The sequence below is a fragment of the Struthio camelus genome, chromosome 23 (assembly GCF_040807025.1).
Source record: "Struthio camelus isolate bStrCam1 chromosome 23, bStrCam1.hap1, whole genome shotgun sequence".
Classification (NCBI taxonomy): Eukaryota; Metazoa; Chordata; class Aves; order Struthioniformes; family Struthionidae; genus Struthio; species Struthio camelus.
The window spans coordinates 5738233-5761035 of record NC_090964.1 but is presented as its reverse complement, the minus strand read 5'-3'; the positions used below and the strand labels follow the sequence as shown (position 1 = coordinate 5761035).

The following is a 22803-nucleotide window of genomic DNA, read 5'->3' as shown; positions in this document are numbered from 1 at the left end:
GAGAAAGTCAACAAAGCACGTCAGCACTGGGGAGGGAGGTGAGGGTAGGCATTCCCGTCCGCTCCCGTGGTGGGCTCCCAATGCCACGTCCAGTTTTTTTAACACAGAAGGTGCCTGAGTTCAGGACTGGACTTTTACAGCCACCTTCGGTGGGTTGTAAAGAGAGTTAAAGGCACCTGCTGACATCTAGCCCCGTGCACCCGCAGCCCGGGGAGTCCCTGGGGCAGAAGTGCTTTTTTTATTGCAGCTCCTGGGAATTGCACTGGGAAATAGGGCTTCATTCATCCCTGGGCTATTTCTCATCCTCCCTTCCTTGTTTTCTTGCAGTCTTTTAAGTGGGTTCGGCTCCGGGGAGAGAAGAAGGGGTTTTCTGCAGCGGCAAGGCAGCCACTGGCGCATCGCTGGGTGTCCGAGCTTGCTTGCCACCGGCGAGCATTCGGCCGGTGGTAGGTGCTAAATTTAGAGGTCCAAAAGCACGTGGCAAACGCCGGGCGAGGACAGGCCAACGCAGCACGAGCAGCGCTGGTAACTGCTCCCTTGCTCTCTGCCTGCCCGCAGAGCGCCCGCTCTTCGCAGGTGAGCGATACCCAGATTCGCTGCATCCCGGTGCAGCGAATCGCATCCCGCCTGACGAACCAGCACCTTTCTGACCCCTCCGCGCCGCTCGCTCGGCTTTAATCCGAACCTCCCCCATTCCAGCTGGAGAGAGCCCAAGAAAACGCTCGCGGAGCAGAAGCGCCGGGTCCCGGGTCGGGAAGCGGGCAGCGCGCGGCGATGGCGAGCGCGAGAGCTGCTCCGTCCCCGCGGGGCGAGCGGCCGGCCTGCCCCGGGCGCGACGGGGCGCTTGGGGGACGCGGCTGAGAGCGCGGTGCCTTCTCCCGTGCGGCGCCCGCAGCCGGACGGGGCTGACCTCAAAGTGAATATTGAGCGAAAGAGATTTTGTTGCTCTTTTTTCCGAGGCTTTTGTTATTCTCTGGTGGATCCTTAGAGCTGCTCAAATGCAGTCCGGGATAATCCGTCTTGGCATGCTCAAGGTTTCACTCCAAAGCTGGGGAGGTTTTGGGAACTCTTTGCTTGGCTGTGCTATTCAAGGTCAAGGCTTTCAGAGGTCCTGGGCTATTCTTGAAGACCTAGTTTGACTCCGTGGAAAGGCTGATCCCCCACTAATCAGCGAACTAGGCTAGAGACCTTGCACGAGGACCTTGCTCTGGCAGGCTCAAGGTTTTCTGCATACAGCTGGAGCTGATTTTACAGCTCGGACTTCGGAGGGGCCTTGCAGTCAACTTCTGCATAGCAAATCGATACCTTCCCCGTAGAAAACGTAGCCAGAAACTTCTATTTTCGTTTGTCGTACTCAAATGCTGTTCAGCTTTTTTCCAGAGTTTTCCGTTTCTGCATTGAGCAGTTGGACTCTTCCCCAAAAGCCCACCTCAAAATTAAATATATGGATGATCTCATCTCGGTTGCTCCCAAGCCAAGCAAAGGCGAGAGAAAGGGTCTGTTCAGCGGACGGCGCCGGGAGCGAGCCTGACTTATTATTCACCGCGATGAAGCGGCGTGACGGCGCGCTGGGCCGGCGTGTCAATTAAACCCGACCCTGAACTGGCGTTGAACACTGGAGAAAGGAATTAACAAACGAAGTGTGGCATTGATCGATCCGTCCGCGCTAATGGACTCTCCGCGGCCGTGGAGAGCGGTGACGTTTGTGCAGAGGGGACGGCGGGAAGGTTTCTCTCCCCTCTTCTGCAGCGGCTTGGGTCAGGGGGACGATTCCTCCGTGGATTCTGCAGTTTGGGGCAATTTTTGGACAAAACCCAGTTGAAGCTTGGGCAAAACCTCTGTTTATGCCCCGGACTGGTGCGTTTTGTGATGCTCGCAGGGATTTTTGTTCAAGGTCCAGACAGCATCTCCCGTGGCTGCTTCTACCCTTGACCTTGCTGCGTCCTTCTCCGTATCGCCTCTGCGGGCTCCTGGGGGCAGGAGGGAGACGGAGAAGGACGAGGAGCCCGCGGAAGCGAACGCCTTTCTCGGCAGCAAGCCCTTTCGCAGCCGCTGACCCGCTGGGGAGGTGCGTTCGCTTCCGCGGGATGACGCCAGCTTTGCCTTGGGCCGGGCCGTGCTCCGACTTGCGCCGTGCCGGCGCGGAGCGGCGCTGCTGGGGAGCTCTGCGCTTTGCCGCAAGGTTGGCCCTGCGAGGGGCCGAGGGGCTTGTGTTTTTTAGGCTGCTGTTTAAAAGCACAGCACGTCCAAAATCCCGTCCTTTGCCTTTGCCATCTCAACCGGGAGCGTCCCAGCGGTTGGTTCAGCGGTCGCTGAAGACGGCCGTTTCGTGGCGGGTTCGGAAACGATTTCCCTATCGCGATTTTAGGAGCCGATTTTAACTGTCCCGTCGACGATACGGGGCAGAGCTTAAAGAAACGGCTGGGCTGATGAGCTGCGGTATTGCATCAAGCCCCTGGCTGCCTTGAAACGTCCCACGCGCCCCCGAGGTGTCGCGGGGCAGGGAGGCAGCCTCCGTCGCCTGGCCGACCTGCTGCCCCGCCGCCTCCTCGGGGCTCTGTGCGCTGTCGCTGCCCGCTGCTCTCCGGAGGGGTTGGCGCACCTCACCCTCGTGCTGTCAATGACTCACGGGGCTGCGTCGCCTCAGCCGGGGCCCCGTACGCCGCTGAGATGAGCGGGCCTAGGTAGCGGGCTCAGATCCGGACGGGCGGCGTGCCGCGACCCGGAGGTGCTGCCTGGAGCAGGATGATGCTCAAGATGCCTGCATGGAGCTGGCTCGCAAGGAGCACACCTATCCTTTTGCCCCCTCCCCGGTTTTTTAAGCGGTTAAATACCCCTGCAGAACGATGCTTCCTTAATTGCGCCTGGCCGCGCGGGCCAGCGCCTGCCCGTTCGTTGTTAGCCTTTCGGAGCTGAAGAACTGGACGCATCCTCAAAGGATGCCCGAGGAAGGGCAAGACGCCGCGTGCGGTCCCGGCACAGCTCGGCCGTTGCCTTTCGGCTTCGATCGCGAGCTGCCCGGCGGGGCCGACGGTCCCCGCTGCGTCTGACGTCGCTGTGCACCGTAGCGCTTGCTCTTCTCTGGGGAAATTTTTTTCCTCGTTATCTTGCATCAAGAAAAAAAACCTAACAAACAACCTATAGCCCGAGGTTGAAGGTGAAGTGGAGACTGGGAGCGAGCAGCGCTAATTTACGGGGAAAAAGACGTTGCAGGGATGAGGTAATTACTGCAAAACCCAGCAGCACGAACCCGGGTCCTCAGTCCTGGCAACGCTGGGAAGAAAACGCTTAGGAGGAAAAATACGGAGCGCGGGGACCCTTGCCAGCTTCGCCCTGCCGCGCCGCTGCCCGCGCAGCCGCGGCGTTGCGTTAAGACCAGTTAGCGTTTGCTAACGACCCGAGATTTCCTTCCCCTTTTGGTCACTTCCCAGCCGGGCACCTCGGCGCGGCGACGGGCACCGCTGCGCCCCGGGTGAGGATGCGCCCGCCGGCCGGGGCGGTCGCGGTCGCCCGCTGGCTGACCGAGCTGCTGGGAGGCAAGCGCCTGAACCCGGTTAAATTACGCAGCGGTGAAAGCTATTAATAATTAAAAGGGCTACTGTCAGGGAACAATGGCAGGTTTAAATAAACGCCTTCGCTTTGTTACTTACAGCTTCTGCCGTTATTAAAAGGGAGGGAACGTCCCCGGCTCGGCTCTTTGGGGACGGTTTGGCAGGGCAACGCCTGTCCCGGGACTCGAGCACTGCTGTGCTCTGGGAGCCGCGGCGAAGGGCCCAGACTCCTGGGCTCGTTGCCGACGGCTTCGGGCACGGCCGGGGGGAAAACGGCAATTCCCGGTTTGGGGGACGGGCGGAGAGGGGAGGCAGCGACGTCGCAGCCCGGGAGGTGGGACAGACCACGGAGACGCCGCTTTTTGCCCAAAGTGGGTCCGGCTCCCAGCCGAAGCCGCGCTCGGGACCGAAGGAGCTTTGTGGAGGCCCCGAGGTTGGCGGAAGCGGGATGCGACGGGCTGCCGGCCCCGTGGGGAGGCAGATCCGGCCGTCGACGCGGCTTTTCCAAGCCCTGGGCTTGGACTTGAGCATCTTCCGCCGCGGGGAGGGACACCGCGTGGGGCCGGGCTGCGCCGGCTGTCCGCAGAGCGCCGCGCCGAGCGCGCCGTCGCGCCGAACGGATTGCCGGCGTCCTCTCCTGGGAGGTTTTCACGCTTTCCTGCCCTTGGGCTGCAGGTTCCTACCTGATGGTCAACGCCTCGCAGCACGGCCCGGGCCAGCGAGCTCACCTGCTCTTCCAGACGCTGAGCGAGAATGACACCCACTGCCTCCAGTTCAGCTACTTCATGTACAGCCGCGACGGCCACAGCCCCGGCGCCCTCAACGCCTACGTGAAGGTGAACGGGGGCCCGCTGGGCCGCGCCGTCTGGAACGCCTCCGGCTCCCATGGCCGCCAGTGGCACCAGGCCGAGCTGGCCGTCAGCATGTTCTGGCCCAACGAGTACCAGGTGAGGACGGGTCCGAGTCCTGGCCAACCGTCCCGGTGGCCTCGGCGGCGGTTCGCCCCTGTCCCGTTGCCCGTAGCGCGACCGAGGTGGGCGCCACCTTGAAAGCCTCATCTTGGCCGCGTTTGGGGTGAGGGGCCAAGGGAGGCTCCAGCGTGACCCCCGTGTGCTTGGTGCCCCAGGTGCTGTTCGAGGCGGTGGTCTCCAGCGAGCGCAGAGGCTATCTTGGCTTGGATGACATTTTGCTCCTGAATTATCCGTGCTGTGAGTATGGCAGAGCCGGGAGCCGAGCGTGGGCGCTGCGGGATGGCAGCTGGGTGGGTGTCACCGAGCCGGGCCAGGCAGAGGGTTTAGGAGCTGGTGCCCGGTGGGACGATGCTGGTTGGAGCAGTAAAATGGGCTAAAGCCAGGGGCAGCTGAGGCTGGTTCCTCCCTCCCGTCACCCAAGGGAGCTGGGCACGGCCAGCCATCACCTGGCTGAGGGGTCCGGACCCTGCTTCTCTATGTTTTGGGCTTGGACGTTGAGGTGGCACCTGGGTGCCCTGTTGTCAGATGGGGTAGCGAAGCTCCGGTCTCCTTGTGTAACCCCCGGGACTCCAGTTTGGGAGCTCTTGTTTCTCTGCATGACCAACAGCTCTGAGGGATGTGTTGCTCCCTGTGAAAAAGCCTCTTCCTCCACTTGACGCAAAGCCCCAGGGCTGCTTCAGCCTCTGCTCAGTTAACGTATAAGCTTAGACAAGCACAGGCTGAATGCGTGGCCCAAAAATGCCATTTGAGGTGGGCAGCCCTGGCTGGTCAGGATGGGACCACCTGAAATTCCCACTGGGAACGGGGAGCTCATCTTCTGACAGACAGATGACCGCGGCGTCCTGCCTGGAGCTCAGCTCTCGCCCCAGGATTTAGCCCTGGGATTTTCTGGAGTTTGAGGTGGAAGCGCTACGACACGGACGCAGATCCTTGGAGAGCCTCGGCCACCTGGTGACTTTTCCGTTTCCGTGTCTCCCGGCAGCGAAAGCTCCTCATTTCTCCCGCCTGGGTGACGTGGAGGTGAACGCGGGGCAGAATGCCACCTTCCAGTGCGTGGCCGCCGGGAAGGCCTCCGAGGCGGAGAGGTTCCTCGTGCAGGTAAGCGGATGGATGGGCTGATGCTGCGCAGGCTGCCTCTGACCGGGGATGAGACACCACCACCTCCACCGTTAACCTTCTGCATCCCGTCTGCCATTCCTTTAGGCCCCTTCCTATGGGAGAAGATACTGAACGAAGGGGAATTTCCCTTCTTTAACCAGACGTCCTTCAGAGCCCGTTTTGTGGCTCTGGAGGTCAGGTTGTGCCTCCCTCTAACATCTCTTCTCTCTCCCCGGCGGGCAGAGGCAGAACGGAGAGGTGGTGCCAGCCGCCTCGGTGAAGCACATCAGCCACCGGCGCTTCCTGGCCACGTTCCAGCTGGACGAGGTGTCCAAGAGGGAGCAGGACATGTACCGCTGCGTTACCCAATCCGTCCGGGGCTCGGGCGTCTCGAACTTCGCCGAGCTCATCGTGAAAGGTGAGCGAGGTGCCGCTGTCCGTGGGGTTTTGCAGCCGGCGGTGGTGCTGGGCTGCCCTCCGTGGCCCTTGTGAACGAACGGGGAAACGGAGGCCCAGTGGTAGGAAACAACTTGCCACGAGGCTGCAAGGGCTGAGCCTTAGGCTGAGATTATGGGATCGTTGTTGTGTTCAACGCTGGTGGAGGCTGGTACCTTCAGCGAATCGTTTCCCCTGTATGGGCCTCCGTTTCCTGAAATTTAAAATGTGGATAATTTCCTCCTGGTGCTCTGTAGCTCGAGTCTGGATCACATCTGGGGCAGGAGCTTGGTTGCATGGGCTGTTTCTGCTCTCCTGCTTCCAGAGGAGGAGGAAGGCATTTTCCTCAAGGCAGGAGGATCACACTTATTTGCTGTGACCAGCGTGAACGAGTCAGTAAACACAGTTCACCATAAAGCAAGGACACTACCTTTCCCAGCTGCCTTTATGCATTTACTTTTGATTGTAGTAGCTGGGAATTAATAATTACGATGAAACTTTGCAGGACCTTAGTGAATGCTGTGCAGTGTATCGTATAAAAATAATTAAGGTTTGATCAGATGAAACTGGATTGCTGCCTGGGCTATTAAGCCCTCACTACAAGTGATGTGTGTAGGGATTTATCTCACAGGCTAAAATTTAGGGACTGGATTGTGCTCTCTGATACTTCAGCGCGCATCCCCGTCTCTGTTTCAGTTGCACTCTGTGCATGAGATCAGAGTTTATCCTGCACCCTGAAGTGCAAAGGTTTGGATGAGAAGAGAGACTGCGAATGTCTTGACTGTAGGCAGAGGAAAAGGTTGTTCCCAGTGGTGGAAATCCAAATGAAGTCAGGGAGGCTCCTCTGGTTGAGAGAGACCGTATCTGACCTGGTGTTAGCAAGGCTCAGACAGACAAGGAAGGAAAAAGTCTGAATATTAGTTGGCTCTGGGATTTCAGGCCCTTGCACTGCAGATGCGCAGCAAAAGCAGAGATGATGTAGGACCTGCAGTGGTGGGATTGGCGCAGGGGGTCCTTCAGGGAGATAACCCTGCTTGCGCAGGGTGTCTTGGCTTGGCTTTGTAGTCCTTGGGCCCTGCGGCAGTAGGGGTGCTGGCAGAGCTGTCTCCAGAGGGGCATGCTCCATGTGCCATGTCTTCCCTCTCTTCCAGAGCCCCCGACACCCATTGCTCCCCCGCAGCTGCTCCGCGCGGGCTCCACCTACCTGATCATCCAGCTCAACACCAACTCCATCATTGGTGACGGCCCCATCGTGCGCAAGGAGATCGAGTACCGCATGACCTCGGGGCCCTGGTCGGAGGTGCACGCAGTCAACATGCAGACCTACAAGCTCTGGCACCTGGATCCCGACACGGAGTACGAGATCAGCGTGTTACTCACTCGCCCCGGGGAAGGAGGCACGGGCAAGCCAGGGCCACCTCTCATCAGCAGGACCAAGTGTGCAGGTAGGCGCCGCGCTTGCCTCCCTCTGCCCGGTGCTCCCGGCTGGACTTGGTGTGGGATTGCGTTGGCCAAGGTCAGCAGAGTCCCCAGTGCTTGGACGGAGCTTGCTTGGCATCTCGAGGGGCGACCGCAGGAAATTGGAGTGGGGAGGTCGCGGGAAGGCTGGAAGCGGGCTTGTTTCAGACCTCCCACAAGCGTAGGTCTGGGAATACAAGCTGATGCTTAAAGCAGGTGTCCAGTTTTCCTAGTCCATGTGGTGGCTGGGAGAAGGGACTAGGACCTGGTGGAGAAATGCATGTCACCAGGGGGTTGAGTGCCCAGGATTTTGTCGTTATGCCCAGCTCTGTTGCTGCTGCCCCTCCGAGCCACGGGTAGGCGAGTCTGGCTGAGGCTGAGATGGGTGCAGAGGGTGTTTCCCCCAGCCTGCTGCAGCCGGCTGCCCCATTTCTGCTCTGCTTGTGGGACTGTCGCTTGACCCTCTTCAGCTGAAACGATCCTATTAGAAGAAGGCTAAAAGCATTTCGGCTCACAGGGGCCACGTACCTGGGACACGTAGGCTGCTCTGCCAGGAGACCGAGATGGGCAGTGGCTGTGGGAGACGGGTACTGGCAATGAACTACGGGAAGCAGGAATCTCCTGTCTGGATGAATGGTACCCAGAGCAGCTCTCCTGGCTGAGCTGTCACTGCCCCAAACAGATCTCACACTGGAGAATTGTTGTGAAGGTCCTTGTTCCTGCTGTCCTTGGTTGGTTTCAGGGGTGAAGTCTTTGCTGCTTGTATTTCTGTGCTATCAGTTTGCAATTAGACAGGTACTAATGAGAAATCCAAGCCGAGAAGAATAAAAGAGCCCTGCAGAACGCCTTCCTTTGGGTCTGCCTCTGCAGCCTGTGTCTGCAGTTGAATACACTAACAGGGGCCACGTTAAACTGATAAATGATTGTTGCTTCAGCCACTGCGTAAAGCAGCAGCCAGAGCTCACTGGCAGCAGGAGGATTAAAAATAGTCCAGGAACAGTGAGGTGCTGCTTCTGCCCCAGCCTGTAGTTTGGCTCCAGAGTGTGTTTCTGCATCTTGTAAGGACTTGGAGCATCTGTCCTCCTGGTGAGGGGTAATGGGATGGGGTTGAGCGAGGAGTGTAGCTCTGAGGTTGGCCTTGCTGTTTGGACAGGGCCAGGGACGACGTGCTTCTTCTGAGGTGGCCCTTCAGGATGCCCTCCTGGCTGCACAGATAGAGCCACGGGGAGCCTGAGGTCTGTCTGGGCAGGCTGGTGGCAAGGGAGACAGTGGAGGGAGAATGCTGCATTAGGGAAATTGGGATGGAAGAGAGCTGGGCAGCTCTGCTGCCTCATGACCTTCCTTTGTCCTCGCTCTATCGGGAACTGGAGATGAAGGGCTCATGGGTCTGGACCCAGCAAAAGCAGCTTTTTCTCTCTTCTCCTAGAAGAGAGGTGTCACAGGTACCAAGAACGTTTGGTACCTCTCAGGAGGATGTGATACGGGTGGGAGACTCCTCACAGGAAATGTAAGAAGACTTTGCTGGGTCCTGACAGGCCCCTTGGGTGGTGGTGGCTTTCCCACCCCACCTGAGGGGCTCTCGGTGTCCTGTCAGCCACACAGGGCTGAGGGGACAGAGGACCAAGGAGGTGGCGTGATACATTACAGGGACTCTCCTCGTGGTGGCTGAGACTCAAACGCAGTAGCTCTTAGTCCTAGTCTGGTGACTTTGTCCGCTTCCATCCTTCTGGTGAAGGTTTCCAGCTTTGACAGATGCCAGTGTTGCGCTGGGCTGGCCAGTGCTTCACTGAGCCAGCCGTTAAGTGAGCTCCTGCTGGGAGCATCCTCAGGCAGGAGAAACTCGAGGCAGGGAAAGTCCAGGGACCTTTGGCTGCATGCAGTAGCTTGGCTCGAAACATCGCTGCCTCTGACCGCAGCAGATAGACACATGGGTCTGCCTTTAATTGCCTTTTTAGCAGCAGCTGCCGGCAGCATTCACCCTGCTCTGCTGTTCCTCAGCCGAGAGCCTTTCGGGGGGCTGGCACGGCTGAGGAGCCCAGTGGAGGCTGGGCCATAATTAGCTGGCTTGTAAGAGCAGCAGCCCGGGCTGAAGCCATGCTGGTGAGCGCAGCTTCCAGGCTGGGATTCCCTCTCCCTCCCTCTCCGAGCCAGGCAGAGCCATTTCTTCGTTAGCCATCCCTCTCTGCCCGACTGCTCTGTCGCCTTGCTCTGCAAAGAGGCACGGAGCTGAGCAGCCCAATTTAGCAGCTGTGCGCGACGTCTCAGGAGGGACCTCTAATTAAACCAACGTTGTGATCAGGCTGGTTGGAGGGTGGCAGGGTGCTCTGATGAGAGCTGAGTCTTGATCCAACGCAAGCAGCGTGCACGGAGGGGCTGCATATCCACCCAGCCTGAAAATGCCAGCTCGAGTCCAGGAGCTCTGATTGACAGTGGATTTTTGCTAATCAGAGTCAACAGTTGCCAGACAAAGTAGCATGACCTTGATGCAGAAATGCACAGCAACGTGATGCTCAAACTTATCAGCTGCATCTGCTGCTAGTTTCAGTCCCTGGTGATGGGAGAAGGCCAGGAGGAGGGCAGGAGACGCAGCTGCTAACCCTCTGGGCAAGGCTGAGCCCGGACCACAAAGCTGGGGCCTGATCTAGCTCAGGGCATCCCTAAAGCCCTGGCCTGCTGGGAGGGACCAGTGTTCCTGACTGCTGTCCCTCTCTTTTTGGGGTCTGTGTGCTCTTGGAGGATGTAGTCGGTGGGGCGCAGTGAGGCTGCTGTGCCGCGGCTGTGCCTCCAGCCCGGAGAGGAGGACTGGCCTGGAGGTACAGCTCCATTTTAATACTGAAATAGCCTCACAGCTAGGCAAGTGGGTGGTTAGGGGAGACAGCTGCAAGACAACTTGAAATGTAACCCATCCTATTGACAAATGATAGTGTGGAGTTGGCATAAAGATGTATTTGAGGGCACTTGCCATGCCCTTGTGGTCCTGCAGAGGCAGAGGAACCAGTAAGTTAGCTACCAGGAGTTAGCTACCTGCAGGTTAGCTAACATCTCGTGGACATCATGAGCGTGGGTGAGCGTCCCACTGCCCTGACCGATGCCGCTTCCAAATGGTGGACGTGTCCCTGGAGGTCGGGGGACTTCCATGGGTCCCGCCGTGGCAGAGATGGGAGTGTCTTCCTGAGTGCTGTGTTGGACTGAGAGCAGCGCTCTGGGTGGGGTTTGCTAGTTTGGGGCATCCCCTGTCCCTGCCAAGTCTCCTCGCTGTCACCCCTGAGGGTGGCTGGTGAGGAAGGAGTGAGCTGGAGTGTCTTCTGGCACGTCTGGAGCCGGCTGCTGCCAAAAGGGCCCCAGCAGAGCTTGCGGTGCAACTTAGCACGGCGCGTCCGGTGACCCTGCCACTGCATGACGGGGATAGTATTTCTTCAGGGACGTCGGTCTGCTGGTGAACCCATTTCTCCCTCAGGAGTTTGCCCTCAGACCCTTTCCCGTGGCAGCCTCGAGGGGATGGCCTGGGTTCGAGGACATCCTCTGCTCCGGTTGCCTTGACAATAGGTTGCACAAGGTCTCGAGATGACAGGAGGCATCCCGGTGCTGGAGTTTCAGACACTCCATGGCAACCGCCTTCTTTGATGTGCCGGGGGTTTAACTGCTCGGTAATTGAACAAAGTCAAAGGGAACAAGAAGATATTAAGGATGGACATGATTGTTGTGCTCCTCAGCCCTTCGCGGGAGCAGTTCTTATGACGAGACCCTTAACTACTGTCAGCCGGGCAGTGATTGCAGCCATAATGACAGGTCAGGATTGTGCTCTTCGGTTTCTCTTCCTATTTCAGCCCTGGGGCCCATTAGGCCTGTGAATTACGTACATGAAAAACTGGAGGTCCTTGTGCTTTGGAAGTGGTGGAAATGCTTAGCCTTTCTGGGAATTAGCTTATTTTTTGTTTTTGACTGGCAAAGCCTGAATGCTTTTACAGAGAGATGAGAGCTTCCCCGTGCCGTCCCTGGGGGCACAAGCATGGAGAGGAGGCTCCGTCACTGGAGTCACAGGGCTGTGTCACAACCACTCATTTGGAGATGGCTGCCGCAAGCCCAGTGCACAGCTTCACCCAGAGCTTCAGTCCTGCGGGCCAGAAGCTCAGGTGATTTTTAGTGACATTTGGGTCCATAAGTGGGCAATGCCCTTGCAGCCCCCACTCGGCTGTGCCCAGCTCCAGATGGTTGCTCTGATGTCTGATGACTTGGGGAAGAGTCTCTTGGAGAGGAACGAGGAGTTAGGTTGCCTTCTTTCCACTCGTGTTAGTGAGCTGGGACTGAGCCAATGATCGGACCTGGCCCATGAGTGCCTCCTCCTCATACTGGGGCTCCAGCAAGTCTTGTGAGCTGGGTGAGATAAATCCAGGATCTGGAGGTCTCTGGGCTGTCCCTGAGCTGGAAGGCAGTAATTCTGGCCATTTTGCTGGGGAGTCTGAGCAGGTCACCCTTTGCATGGTGCCCACTCATCCCTGGGGGTGTAATCAAGAGTTTTGCAGCTGCTCCAGAGATTCACGTTCAAGTCTTGCTCCACGTTTGTCCCAAAGGCTAGAATCGGCTCTCAACAGGGTGGCTGGGGAGCCCGAGGAGGCTGGGCCACCTCTGGTGTTCCTTTCTCGATGACACTGGCTGCAGACACTGAGGGAGGACAGCAGTCAGCGCGGACTCGGGAGCGGGTTGGGAGGTATAAACGCTAACCCAGAAGTTGCGGCAAGGTGCTAGTGAGAGCTTTTCTCCCAGAGTAACTTTCATAGGTATTGCTGTGAAGCCGAGCTCTTCTTCTTGCCTTTAAGCCAATGACGGGCACTGTTTGAAGTTGTTGGTGTCCCCATATTTCATTTCAAATAGTGACTCACCTTCAGCAGCCCCCAGTCCCAGTCTTCTTCCTGTGCGATATAATAACATCTTTCACCCTGTGTCCTGCTGTTCCTCCACCCAAAAGGTGCCTGCATTTTGGTCCCCAGCCCTGCTTTCTTTGCAAAGTGCCATCTCTCCTAAACACCAGGACCTCTCTGCAGCGTTGCTATTGCTGGATCCGCCCATGAAGACAACAGGCTCTCCAGGATCCAGCCCTAGAGGACTGCCTGGAAGGAGCTGCCGGATCGACACATGCGTGCAGCATCCCACACCCAAGGCGAACCCTGGAGCGAGGGGAGATTCCCGACACTGCTGGGTGCCATCGGCTGTGATTGACGCCGCTTGTAGAGGCGCATCTGCGTGTAATACAGCTGTATTAGCAACTGTAAGCACAGGCGGCTCAGCGCTGGCACTAATTGTATGGATATATTCAGCGATATTAATGCCCGCAGACATCCTTGTTAGCTGATCCCTTGCTGAACCACTCTCCGAATCTGCGTGTGTTGGCCTGGGGTGCCAGGCTGTCTGTTTCCCACTGATCGTTCGAATACACTGGAATGAAAAGGAGCTGGGAAGCTCAGAGCCTGGCTCTGTACCAGCACCGTGCGCGGCACTTCCCCTGGGACGCTGGTGGAGGCTGCACAGGCGCGGGGGATACGCAGGTGGAGAGGTGCCGCTTGCCCAAGAAGATGCGCCTTCGCAGCCCAACACGAAGGACGCCTGTGGGCAGCGGGGCTGAGATTTGTCACCCGCTCCTGCTCTGTGGTCGAACGTGCCCTCTTGGTACTGCGCTGCTTTTCAGGCACCTCTGGGTGTGTATCACGGGCAGCAGTTTTGCACCAAGGAGCGGGATGGTCAGAGGGAAAGGCATGCAAACGCGGTAGAAATACAGTCACTTCCTAAAAAGGGCTGTGTTACGGTGGCAGCAAAGATGCCTCCAGGAGCCGGTCGCCTTTGTGCACACCTAGGTGGAAACGGGAGTCGGGGTCACCCCGTTGTGATTCCCCGATGGGCAGCTGATGAGCGGTATCTTCCTTTCGCAGCGACGGGATGCATCTCATCTAGCTTGAAACCTCTCCATCTGTGCTGAACATCCAGGCTGGACATCCAGGATTTTATCCTGTGGTCCCCTGGGTGAGGAAGATGGCGCCTTGTTTGCCGAAGAGCGACGGCTCTCAGCAGCAGCTGACGCTTGCTGGCTGGGGCCGGGGTGCTGCCGATGAGTCACAGCCCTCGTGGGTGATAGTGGTGGAAATCTTCTCTCCTGTTAATGACAATGCCGGGAGCTGACTCACTGTGTTCCCCCCGGGGGGGTTTCCAAATGCTCGTCTGCGTGTCTGGTTCCGACACGCCATGTAGACAAGCCTTGTCCTTTCCTTGCCATGTTCTCCCTTCCCCAGGGCTCATTAAAACCTGGGGCCAGCAGGCGTTAGGCAAGGAGGAAATGCTGGGGCTGGGATGCGTGGGGCTGCACGGAGGTGTCGAGGACTTGGAGACCTGGGCCGTGCCTGACCCGGTCTGCAGCAGGACTTGGCTTTTGTCCCTGGTGAGCTGTGACTCCTGGTGTCACCCGGGGGTGAGAGCAGCGTCCCTTGGCCAGCTGAAGCCCAGCGCCTGCAGTTATGCTCGGAAACATCCCCTGCAACCCTGACCTGTGCAAACCCCTCTGCGGCGCGAATCCGGTGGGAATCTGGCAGCCATCTGGGGACTCCTCGAGGATCTGCTCTACGGATGGGGCAGGCAGGGGGTCTCCAATTGGTCTGCAGCCCCTTCATTGTAAAGTTCCTGCCTTTCTCCTAAGTCAGTTGTACAGGACAGTGGGGGGGGGGTCTGATGCCCCATGCAGGGCCAGGTCTGGTGGCTGTTGATGTGGATGCTCAGTTCACACGTACGTGCCAATTTTGCAGAGTGTGGTGCACACTTGAAGCAAAGGGACTGGCTTGAAGTATCCATTAGGAGTGATATCTGGGGGAGGTGATTTGGCTGGGGACCTGTTTGGCCCCTCAGGGTTGTTGGGGGTCCCGATGAGTGTGTCACCAAGCTACAGCAGAGTGTCACTTGGGCTCTGGACTGCTGAGCCCTGTTGCAGGGCTCATCCCACGAGAGCAGCCTTGGCCTCATGGGCATCCTTCCCACTGCTGTTGGGTAGCTAAAGGAATTTACCACGGCTCATACAAACCACCTCTGTGCGCGCTGTTGGCAAAAGACCTCAGCTCCCCATTAAATCAGACTTCTACTGATGCCAATTATGATAACTAATTAAACTTCTTCCCAACGACTGCGCTTTGTCTCTGTCCTTTTGAGAGCCTGGCACGAGCTTGATGAAAAGGTGAGCGCTCCCATCATGCAGGCCTATTATGTTAGTGGTTGGACTCCGCCTGCAGAGCCCTGTCAGGGTGCTGTGCAGCGCTGAGCGCTCCCGGTCCCCACCGTCGGCCACCCGCCGGGAAGGCAGAGCCCTCTGGAAGTGGCCACGGTCACCTTACGGATTGGGTGCAGTGCGTGGTTTGCAAGCAGGTCGAGCCCTCGTGGTGGTTCCTGGAGTGGGGCTGGTGTCCCATTTCAGGTTCGTGGGGGAAAATGAGCCTACGGAGGCTGCTGGGTCTGGCAATATTAGTTGCCGTGAGGGCCAGTGATGTACGTAGCCTTGTTTTGCAGGGCAACAAGTCATCTCGCGCCTTGGACTAGTCCCGGTTCGGAGGTCAGCGTTGCTCTCCGGACATGCCTGTCTTGCTCCCGCACTCCAAGGGAGCGTTAGCTGACAACATATGCGATTTCGGTGGGGTGAATGCGGCCTCAGTTTAAATAAGGGTTGAGCTCCAGGCTCTGTTGACTCTGCTGGCGTGAGACGTTGCTCCCTGTTGAGCAGCTGTGCTGCTTCTCGGCTCAGCTTTGGGTGGGAAGGAGATGGAGACACCAAACTGGGATCCCTGGTGGTCCTTCCCGGCTTTGTCATCCATCGTATTGGGTATGTTTTGATGTATTGCTCATCTCTCCCCATCTCTCTTCCTTTGGCAGAGCCCATGAGAGCCCCCAAAGGCCTTGCTTTCTCTGAGATCCAGTCCAGGCAGCTGACACTGCAGTGGGAACCGCTGGGCTACAACGTGACCCGATGTCACACCTACACGGTCTCGCTGTGCTATCGCTACTTCGTGGGCACCGGCCACAACCAGACCTTCCGGGAATGCATGAAGATGGAGCGCAACGTGAACCGTTACACCATCAAAAACCTGCTGCCCTACAAAAACATCCACGTCAAGCTCATCCTCTCCAACCCCGAGGGCCGCAAGGAGGGCAAAGAGATGGTATTCCAGACGGACGAGGATGGTGAGTCCACGTAGCTTGTTATGTGCACGAGCTGTCCTGGGAGGCAGCGGGATAGCTCCTGCACCAGCCTCAAGATGTCCCTCCGTAGGCTGGAGCAGGTGCTGCGAGGGCGAGCGGAGGTGTTTACCTTGCCACGTTTGCCGTGATGCAAGTAAACAACTTTCGTCTCCGTGTGTGATGCATCTCCTATGGCGACTTGCTCTAACCGGGGTGGGGAAAGGCTGTTGGAGACCCAGGGTGTTGCAAGGGGGGATGAGTGAAGGCAGCAGTGATGGCAGCAGGGGAGGAGAGGAGCTGGGGATAGCTTGGGAGGACGAGGGTGTAGACCACGGTACAATGCCCGTGCCTACAGCTGTGCCAGAAGCGAGGGAGGGGTATTGAGGACTGTGTGGGGACGAACAGCTGGAAAGCTTCAATGATGCAAGGACAGCGTGTGAAAAGCGGAGTAAGAGAAGGGACAGAGGAAGAGGAGATGCAAGGAGCGTGAGGGCAGTCCTTGAAACACCTCGGAGCTGCTCCCTCCACCCTCTTGCTTCATGGGAAGAGCTTGCTGGGGCAGCACTGCTTGCTCTGGAGGAGGAACATCCTACGTAACCTCAGAACTGCTGCCCTTGTCCTTACAGCCGAGCTTTTTAGCTATGCCCTGTCTGATGAAGGGCGCAGGAGTCAGCCGTGTGGGGTCTGTGGCTGTGACTTCCCTGGCCTGAGTTGTGCCGAGCGGTGGTTTTGGCCCGTATTTGCGAGGGAGCCCCCCTGCCTGATGCTGGGTGATCAGGTCGGGGTGGGTTGCCCTGCTGCGTCCCTTTGTCATGGTGCTCCCCTGCTGCCGGCACGGCGTGTCCCAGCACGGGAAGGTCCTTGTCCGTCTGACATTGCGGAATCAAAGCCTAGCAATAACGATTAAAACAGTTAATGCCCTGCATTTAGGTAACATCTTTCATCTGCAGAGCTCAGCCTGGTTAAATTAAGCTTTGTGCGAAGCGCGTTGTTAACGAGAGGTCAACGTGCCTCCGCCAGCGGCTTTGTTCAGCTTCCCCGATGGTTTTGCCCCAGTTAAGTGCGTGCTCAGGCAGGTTGGGGTTGTACAAATGAGCTCTCTGGATGGATGTGTGCGTTGAAGAGCAGCCTGCCCTGGTTGTTTGCTAGCAGTATTGCTCCTAGACTCAGCAATACGGTTTCTCCTCTCCTTCCCAGCCGTGCTGTGGGACAGTCACCCCAGCCACCGCCAGCCGCTGCTGGCGACCCCTGTCACCGTCCTCGGAGATATTCAAAAGTCGTCTGGACACGGTCCTGAGCAACGTGCTCCAGGTGACCCTGCATGAGCAGGGGGGTTGGACTAGATGGTCTCCAAAGGTCCCTTCCAACCTCAACCGTTCTGTGATTCCCACTGCCAGGTCCCAGCACCCATCACGGCTGGGACCCCCAGAAGGGGGGGGGGGGGGGCATTCCCCTGCCGGAGGTGCCAGTGCCATCGGCAGGAGGCACTCGTGGGTTTCAGCATCCGTTATTCCCATCCCGCTCGCCCCTTCCCAAGGATGCCGTCGCGGTTGGGTCCGCGCGTGCCCCTGCCCAGCGGCGTTTTGCCGCTTGCCCGGAGCGCAGGCGGCGTTGGCCGGCCGCGGGCCGCCCCGCGTTGCTCTCCTCCCGCCCGCCGCGCCGGGCAGGGGTCCGTCCGCCGGGCGCCCCGGCCTCGCGCAGCTGGAGCTGGAGACGCGGACGGCGTGACGTGAAACGCGAGACCGCACGGCGTCCTAACGGAGCCGAGCTGGCTCGGTATTTCGGGGGCCGGGCCGCGAGAGATGCGGAAAACTTCCGCTAACGGCTCGTTAACGCCTCTGACGTCCCGGCTCCCTCTCCGCTACCCGATTAGCGTCTGCCCATCGCGCAGCGACGGCTCGGCTGCCTTCCGGGACCGCTCGGCCGGGTCCGCCGCCAGCGCCGCTCCTGCTCCGGCCGGGCCTGATCCTGCCGTCGTCGGACCGGGGGCCGGGGCTGGCCGAGCGCGACGTCCCGGAGGTGCCCCGCGCCGCCCGAGACGGGAACGGCCCCGCGGCGCGAGCATCCTTCCAGCTTTCAGAGACTCGCCCGCGGCTTACGATTAACTCGGCTAAGCGAGGACCGGGAACGAGCCGCGTTATGGCAAAGCCTATTGTTCCTGGGCAAAACCTTTTCCCGGCGAGCTCACAACTACCGCTTACAAGGTAATTAATCTCCGAGGCGCTTTTTAGCATCAAGAATTAGCGGTTAATGCAGAAGAGCTGGTAATTGCAGAGGGTTTGGCTGCGCGGGCGGTTAATGGGTGACTTGACTGGCCTGCGGCGGGACCTCGGTCCGTCCCGGGAGACGAAACGGCCCGAGCGGAGCCTGGCCGGAGGCTCGCCAGGAGCGAGCCAAGGTGATTTTGTCCGCCGTTGAAAGGCGAAGTTCATCTCCGCAGGGTTTTCCTTGGGGGAAAAGCCGTGGGTTCGATGCGGCTTGGTGGCGGAGCAAACGCAGAGCCGTTCCCGGGGCTTCGTGGCACCCCCGTCTCCAAAGCTTTGGGGCAAACCCCGAAAACTCGCTATTTTCACCTATGCAAAACTGAACGTTTTTGACGCGGAAGAAGAATAATCTGCGGCAGGAAGCGTTTTCCGTGTCGGAAATGAGAGCCGGGAGAAGCGGAGCGAGCCCGGCAGGCTGCGGCGGAGCGGGAAACTCAACCTGGCGCTTTCGGGTCCCGCTTTAACCTCTTAACGCTGAAACGGGTGCGTTTTCTCTCTGCGCGCCCGTGGGACACTGCTTCCCCTGGCCCCAAACCTGCCTGGCGGCGGTGCACCCAGCTCCGCGCTGCCGGCGGTTTATTTTCCCGCTGTAATTGCCCCCGCTGGTTTTCCTGCGCGGTTTGTGCTCCGGCTGCCGGAGGCTTTTTTTTTTTTTTTTTCCAAAGCATAATCCCTCCAGCTGGTTTTCACTCTACGTTGATTAACTCGGGCTTTCCGCTTCCCCCTTGGAGTGAGCTGGGTGCTGCGCGCGCTTCCCGTCTGCGGAGGCATCGCTGGAGCTCCCCGGCCGTGGGCCGCGCTGCAGGCGTCGCGGCGGGGCTTGCCTTCCGTTCGTCGAAACCAGCCGTTCCCCTCGCCCGCCGCGGCCGCCTCTCGGAGGAACCGTAACGTTTTCTTCGTCCCTTTAAAGGCTTTTCTCGGCGACGAAGCGCGGCTCTGCTCTGCCGAATTGCTTTGGTGGAAGCTGCCCTTGCTCAGGCAGCGGGTTTGTTTCTTTTTCAGTCTTGGGAGTTTGTGTATTGGGTTTGGAGGGTTCAGCACCAAAGCGGTGAGAATCCGGTTTAATCGCCTCTCTCGCCCCCTGCCTGGCTGAGACCGGCCTAACGACCTCATTAAAGCTCCTGCAGCTCCCCAGCAGCTGCCCGTGCAATTAGGGAAGGTGGGGACGCTTCGTTAATAATAGCACCCTTGTTTGCCTTTTATTTGGCTTCTTTTGACCCCCCCTCCCCAAGGCGAGCGCCGGGCGTTTCTTGGGGAGCCGTGGGGAAAGGAATCCGTGTCCGGACCCAGGCAGGGCTCGGTGGTTGCGCTCCCCTCCGTTCTGGGCTGCAAGACCCGTCGCCCGTGGCTCAGCGGGCGAATCTGCGGCGCCGATGGGGGGATTTGCTTTCCGAGCGCCCGCTGGCAGCTGCGTTTCTCGCGCGCGCGGATGCCCGACGGGAAGGTGAGCCAAGGCAGGCTGCCTGCAATGCAAATTAAATATACGTACATGCGTGCATGTGCATATATGCACATGCGTATGCATGTGCGCATATATATATATATATGCGTTAGCGTGGCAGAGGGGTGCGCCGGTGAGCCGTCGCGCGCGCCTGGTCTCGCCTGCACCCAGCCGTCCCCGAGGCGGGTGTGAGTCAAAGTGCTCGGAGCGGTTCCCAAAGAAGCGGAAACGAATTGCATAGTTCGGGCTGAGCTGCTTGGCGGCGCGCGGCCTCGTGCGCTTAGAAGCGCGGTCGGGCGTTGTTGCTTATTTAACCTGCTTGGAAGGGGGAGAGGCGCAGCAGCGGCGTAATAAATCCCCGCTCTGTTTTGGGAGGGTGGCGTCCTCGTAGGTGGTTGGCAGATGGGAAGGAAAAGAGGCTTTTGGGCAGATGCCGGCGCGCTCGGCTGCCGTTTGCAGCCCGCGGGTGTCCCGGGGACCCGGCGCGCTGGGGAAAGGCGCGGGAGAAACGTATAGATGTGTGCACGCGCCGCTGCCCTAAAGGTTTCTAAAATTCTCCTTGAATTTAATAAGCGTCTCGTGTACGCGTGTAGGACATGGCGCCTCTGATTAAATTAACTTGTAAATCAAGCGCAAATTGTGTATTTGCACGGCGGGGAGAGCGCGGGAGGCGATGGCTCTCCCTCGGCCCCGGCACGAGAGCTGAACGGAAGCTGCGTGAACCCCCCCGGTGCCGTGCCCGCGCCGTCCCTCCTGCTCGCCCGCCCACCGTCCCGCGGGCTTGCTCGCGATGGGTGCTGCGCCGGCGACCCGCTCCCCGGTGTGGGAAATAACCTGCCGAGTATAAACAGAAGGATGAAGGGACCTGTCGCTTTGGGGGGGTCCCCGCGTACCCCGAGCGCCCGGCGGCCCAGGCGGCCGCTCCGGCGCTGAGCAGGCAGAGCCGTCGCTCCAGATCAGCCGCCGAGGGCTCGCCGGTGCCCCCGGTCCTGCTTCCGGCGCCCGCGCGGCAAAGCGTCCCAGCTGCTCCTTGGGGACGGCGCGGGGACCGTGGCGCTGAGCCCTGCCGGCCCGTCCCCGCCACCTGCTCCTCCGGCATAAATTCCCCTTTGCGGAGTTTACCTGAGCCTTCGCCGACCTTCCTCATCTGCCCTCCCGTTTCCACTCTGAGCGGCAGCCAGAGCCGGCCCGGAGACCCCTAAACGCCCCTAAATCCCTTGGGTGGGTTCGGTGTGCCCGCGAGACCTGGGCCATGCCGAGGCGCGCGCCTCCCGGGCGCGATCCCCCAGTCCGCGCCCCGAGGGGTCCGGGCCACCGGAGCGCTGTTTGGGCAGGGAGCTGCAAGCCCTGGTGCGGCAGGCTGCAGCGCTGGGCATCCCGGGCGCTGCCAGCGTTTCTGTCTCAGCTGTGTCCTGATGGGTAGCATTTGGGCCACGTAGGTATACGTATATTTTTCTGGCTTGTTTTTTAACGGGGGCGAGACCGACAAGAGCTTTCGATGGAGCTAAGAGGCTTCTCGTGCCTCCGCTAACTTCTCTCCTTCTCTCTTTTCCTTTCCAAGTCCCCGGAGGCATCGCTTCGGAGTCTCTCACGTTCACCCCCCTGGAGGACATGATATTTCTGAAATGGGAGGAACCGGTGGAGCCCAACGGTCTCATCACGCAGTACGAGGTAGGTCCCGAGCCCGGTCCGGCGCGGTGCTGGCGTCCGCAGGGCGGACCCGCCAGTAACGCACACGTGCGGCTCCCTGCTGGGTTGGACCGTGTCGCTGCGGATTTCGGCTTCTTGTCTGGGAAAAGCTGCCCCGCTCTCATACAGAGAGCTTTATGCATGCTGCATATGAGAATACCTAGGGTCTATGTTGGTATGTGATAGTAGTGGTTATCGGTGATGGCTCTTACATATCCGGAAGGGTTGGAAGATGTCCCTCCAGCTGGGACATCGCCTGGTTTTGGTTGTTCCATTTAGGATAGGCTGTAAGAACAGTTCAGGCAGGGATGTCTGGTTTTCCTGGATGCGGTAGGAGAGGTGGGACCTCCCTTTCCATGCAGAACGTCAAAAGCAGCAGGCCATCAGGTGCCTCTGTCTTGGGGGCCAGCTTTAGATCATAGACCTGGTTTCTGAACACCCGATTGCCTCTTACCAGGAGCTTTGCTGAAGCTGAGCACGTCTGAGATGAGACCAGCATCCCTCTGGGAAGCTGGGCCTGCCGAAAGCACCCAAAGCCGTACCCCAAAATACGCCTGTGCACTTCCCGCTGCATGTTTCCCCTTCCTGGGAACAGCACTGCTCTGCTCGGGGCCCATGTCCTTGGAGCGCGCGGAGCACGGTGCATCAGTCCCCTGGCCACCGCTGTCCCCAGCTCTGGCCTTCCTGGGTGCTGAACCCGCGCTGGCACCAGCCGCAGAGGTGGCTGGTGGCTGGCCGTTATAGGCGTTGAGGAGAGACCTCCTCCATGTGTCTCTGCAGAGCGCCGTGCCCAGGCTGCCGTGTTTCGGGGCCCAGGCGTGCGCGTGCGGGTGGGAGCACGTTTCGCCGAAAGCAGCCAGGCAAGGCTCGCCCTTATCTCCCCACGCTTTTTCCTTCTCGTGCTCGGGCCTCTTCAGCATCAACAAAATTATTAGAGCTCAGAAAGAGACAAATGAAAAGCTGATTCCTATCTCCGCTCCCGGCGCTGCTGCCCGGATGGCATCTTCGGGGAGTGGGGATGGAGGCTTGGCTTTCATTCAGGAGCCGCTGCTTTCAGTCGCGGAGATTAAGGGCAACTGCAGTGTTATTGCTACCCCCGAGCCCTTCGTTTGGAGCGCGGATCCAGCCTGCTTTTTATCCGCTTTGCAGTAGGGTCTGTCTTGTGAGTCCTTCTTTCAGTGTCACTGCAATTATCCGGCAATGGCTTTTCAGATGAGCCCCTGCTTTTGATTTACCCTAAAAGCCACAACACGGGCGTCTACCCTCAGCCTTTGCGACCGCTCCTGTGACCACTCCACTCCTATGAATTAATTCCTTTCCCTGCCCGTTACATTAATTCCTTTTCTGCATCTCATCTGTGGTCTCAGGCCTCGTGCCTCTCCTCCGCTCCTACGTGACGCCTCTGCCCTGTCCTTCTAGATTAGCTACCAGAGCATCGAGTCCTCCGACCCGGCGGTCAACGTGCCTGGCCCGCGGCGTACCGTCTCCAAGCTGCGCAACGAGACCTACCACGTCTTCTCCAACCTGCACCCCGGCACCACCTACCTCTTCTCGGTGCGGGCCCGCACGGGGAAGGGCTTTGGCCAGACAGCGCTCACCGAGATCACCACCAACATATCTGGTAGGTCCAAAGGGCTCTGTTTCCTCCTGGGAGGAGAAGCAGGGGAGGAGGCTGCTTTTTTTTTTGTTCC

General features: G+C 59.0%; 1 protein-coding gene across 4 annotated transcripts in view; it reads left to right on the top strand.

The window, feature by feature from the left end:
- PTPRU (protein tyrosine phosphatase receptor type U) overlaps nt 1–22803 on the top strand; it is an 86792-nt gene that overhangs the window by 19202 nt on the left and 44787 nt on the right. For all 4 annotated transcript variants that reach the window (XM_068917307.1, XM_068917305.1, XM_068917304.1 and 1 more), the window contains exons 3-10: nt 4227–4498; nt 4678–4759; nt 5505–5620; nt 5864–6038; nt 7207–7500; nt 15413–15721; nt 20985–21094; nt 22532–22733. In XM_068917307.1, coding sequence (XP_068773408.1) covers nt 4227–4498; nt 4678–4759; nt 5505–5620; nt 5864–6038; nt 7207–7500; nt 15413–15721; nt 20985–21094; nt 22532–22733 — 1560 coding nt within the window. The remainder of the gene's footprint in view (nt 1–4226; nt 4499–4677; nt 4760–5504; nt 5621–5863; nt 6039–7206; nt 7501–15412; nt 15722–20984; nt 21095–22531; nt 22734–22803) is intronic.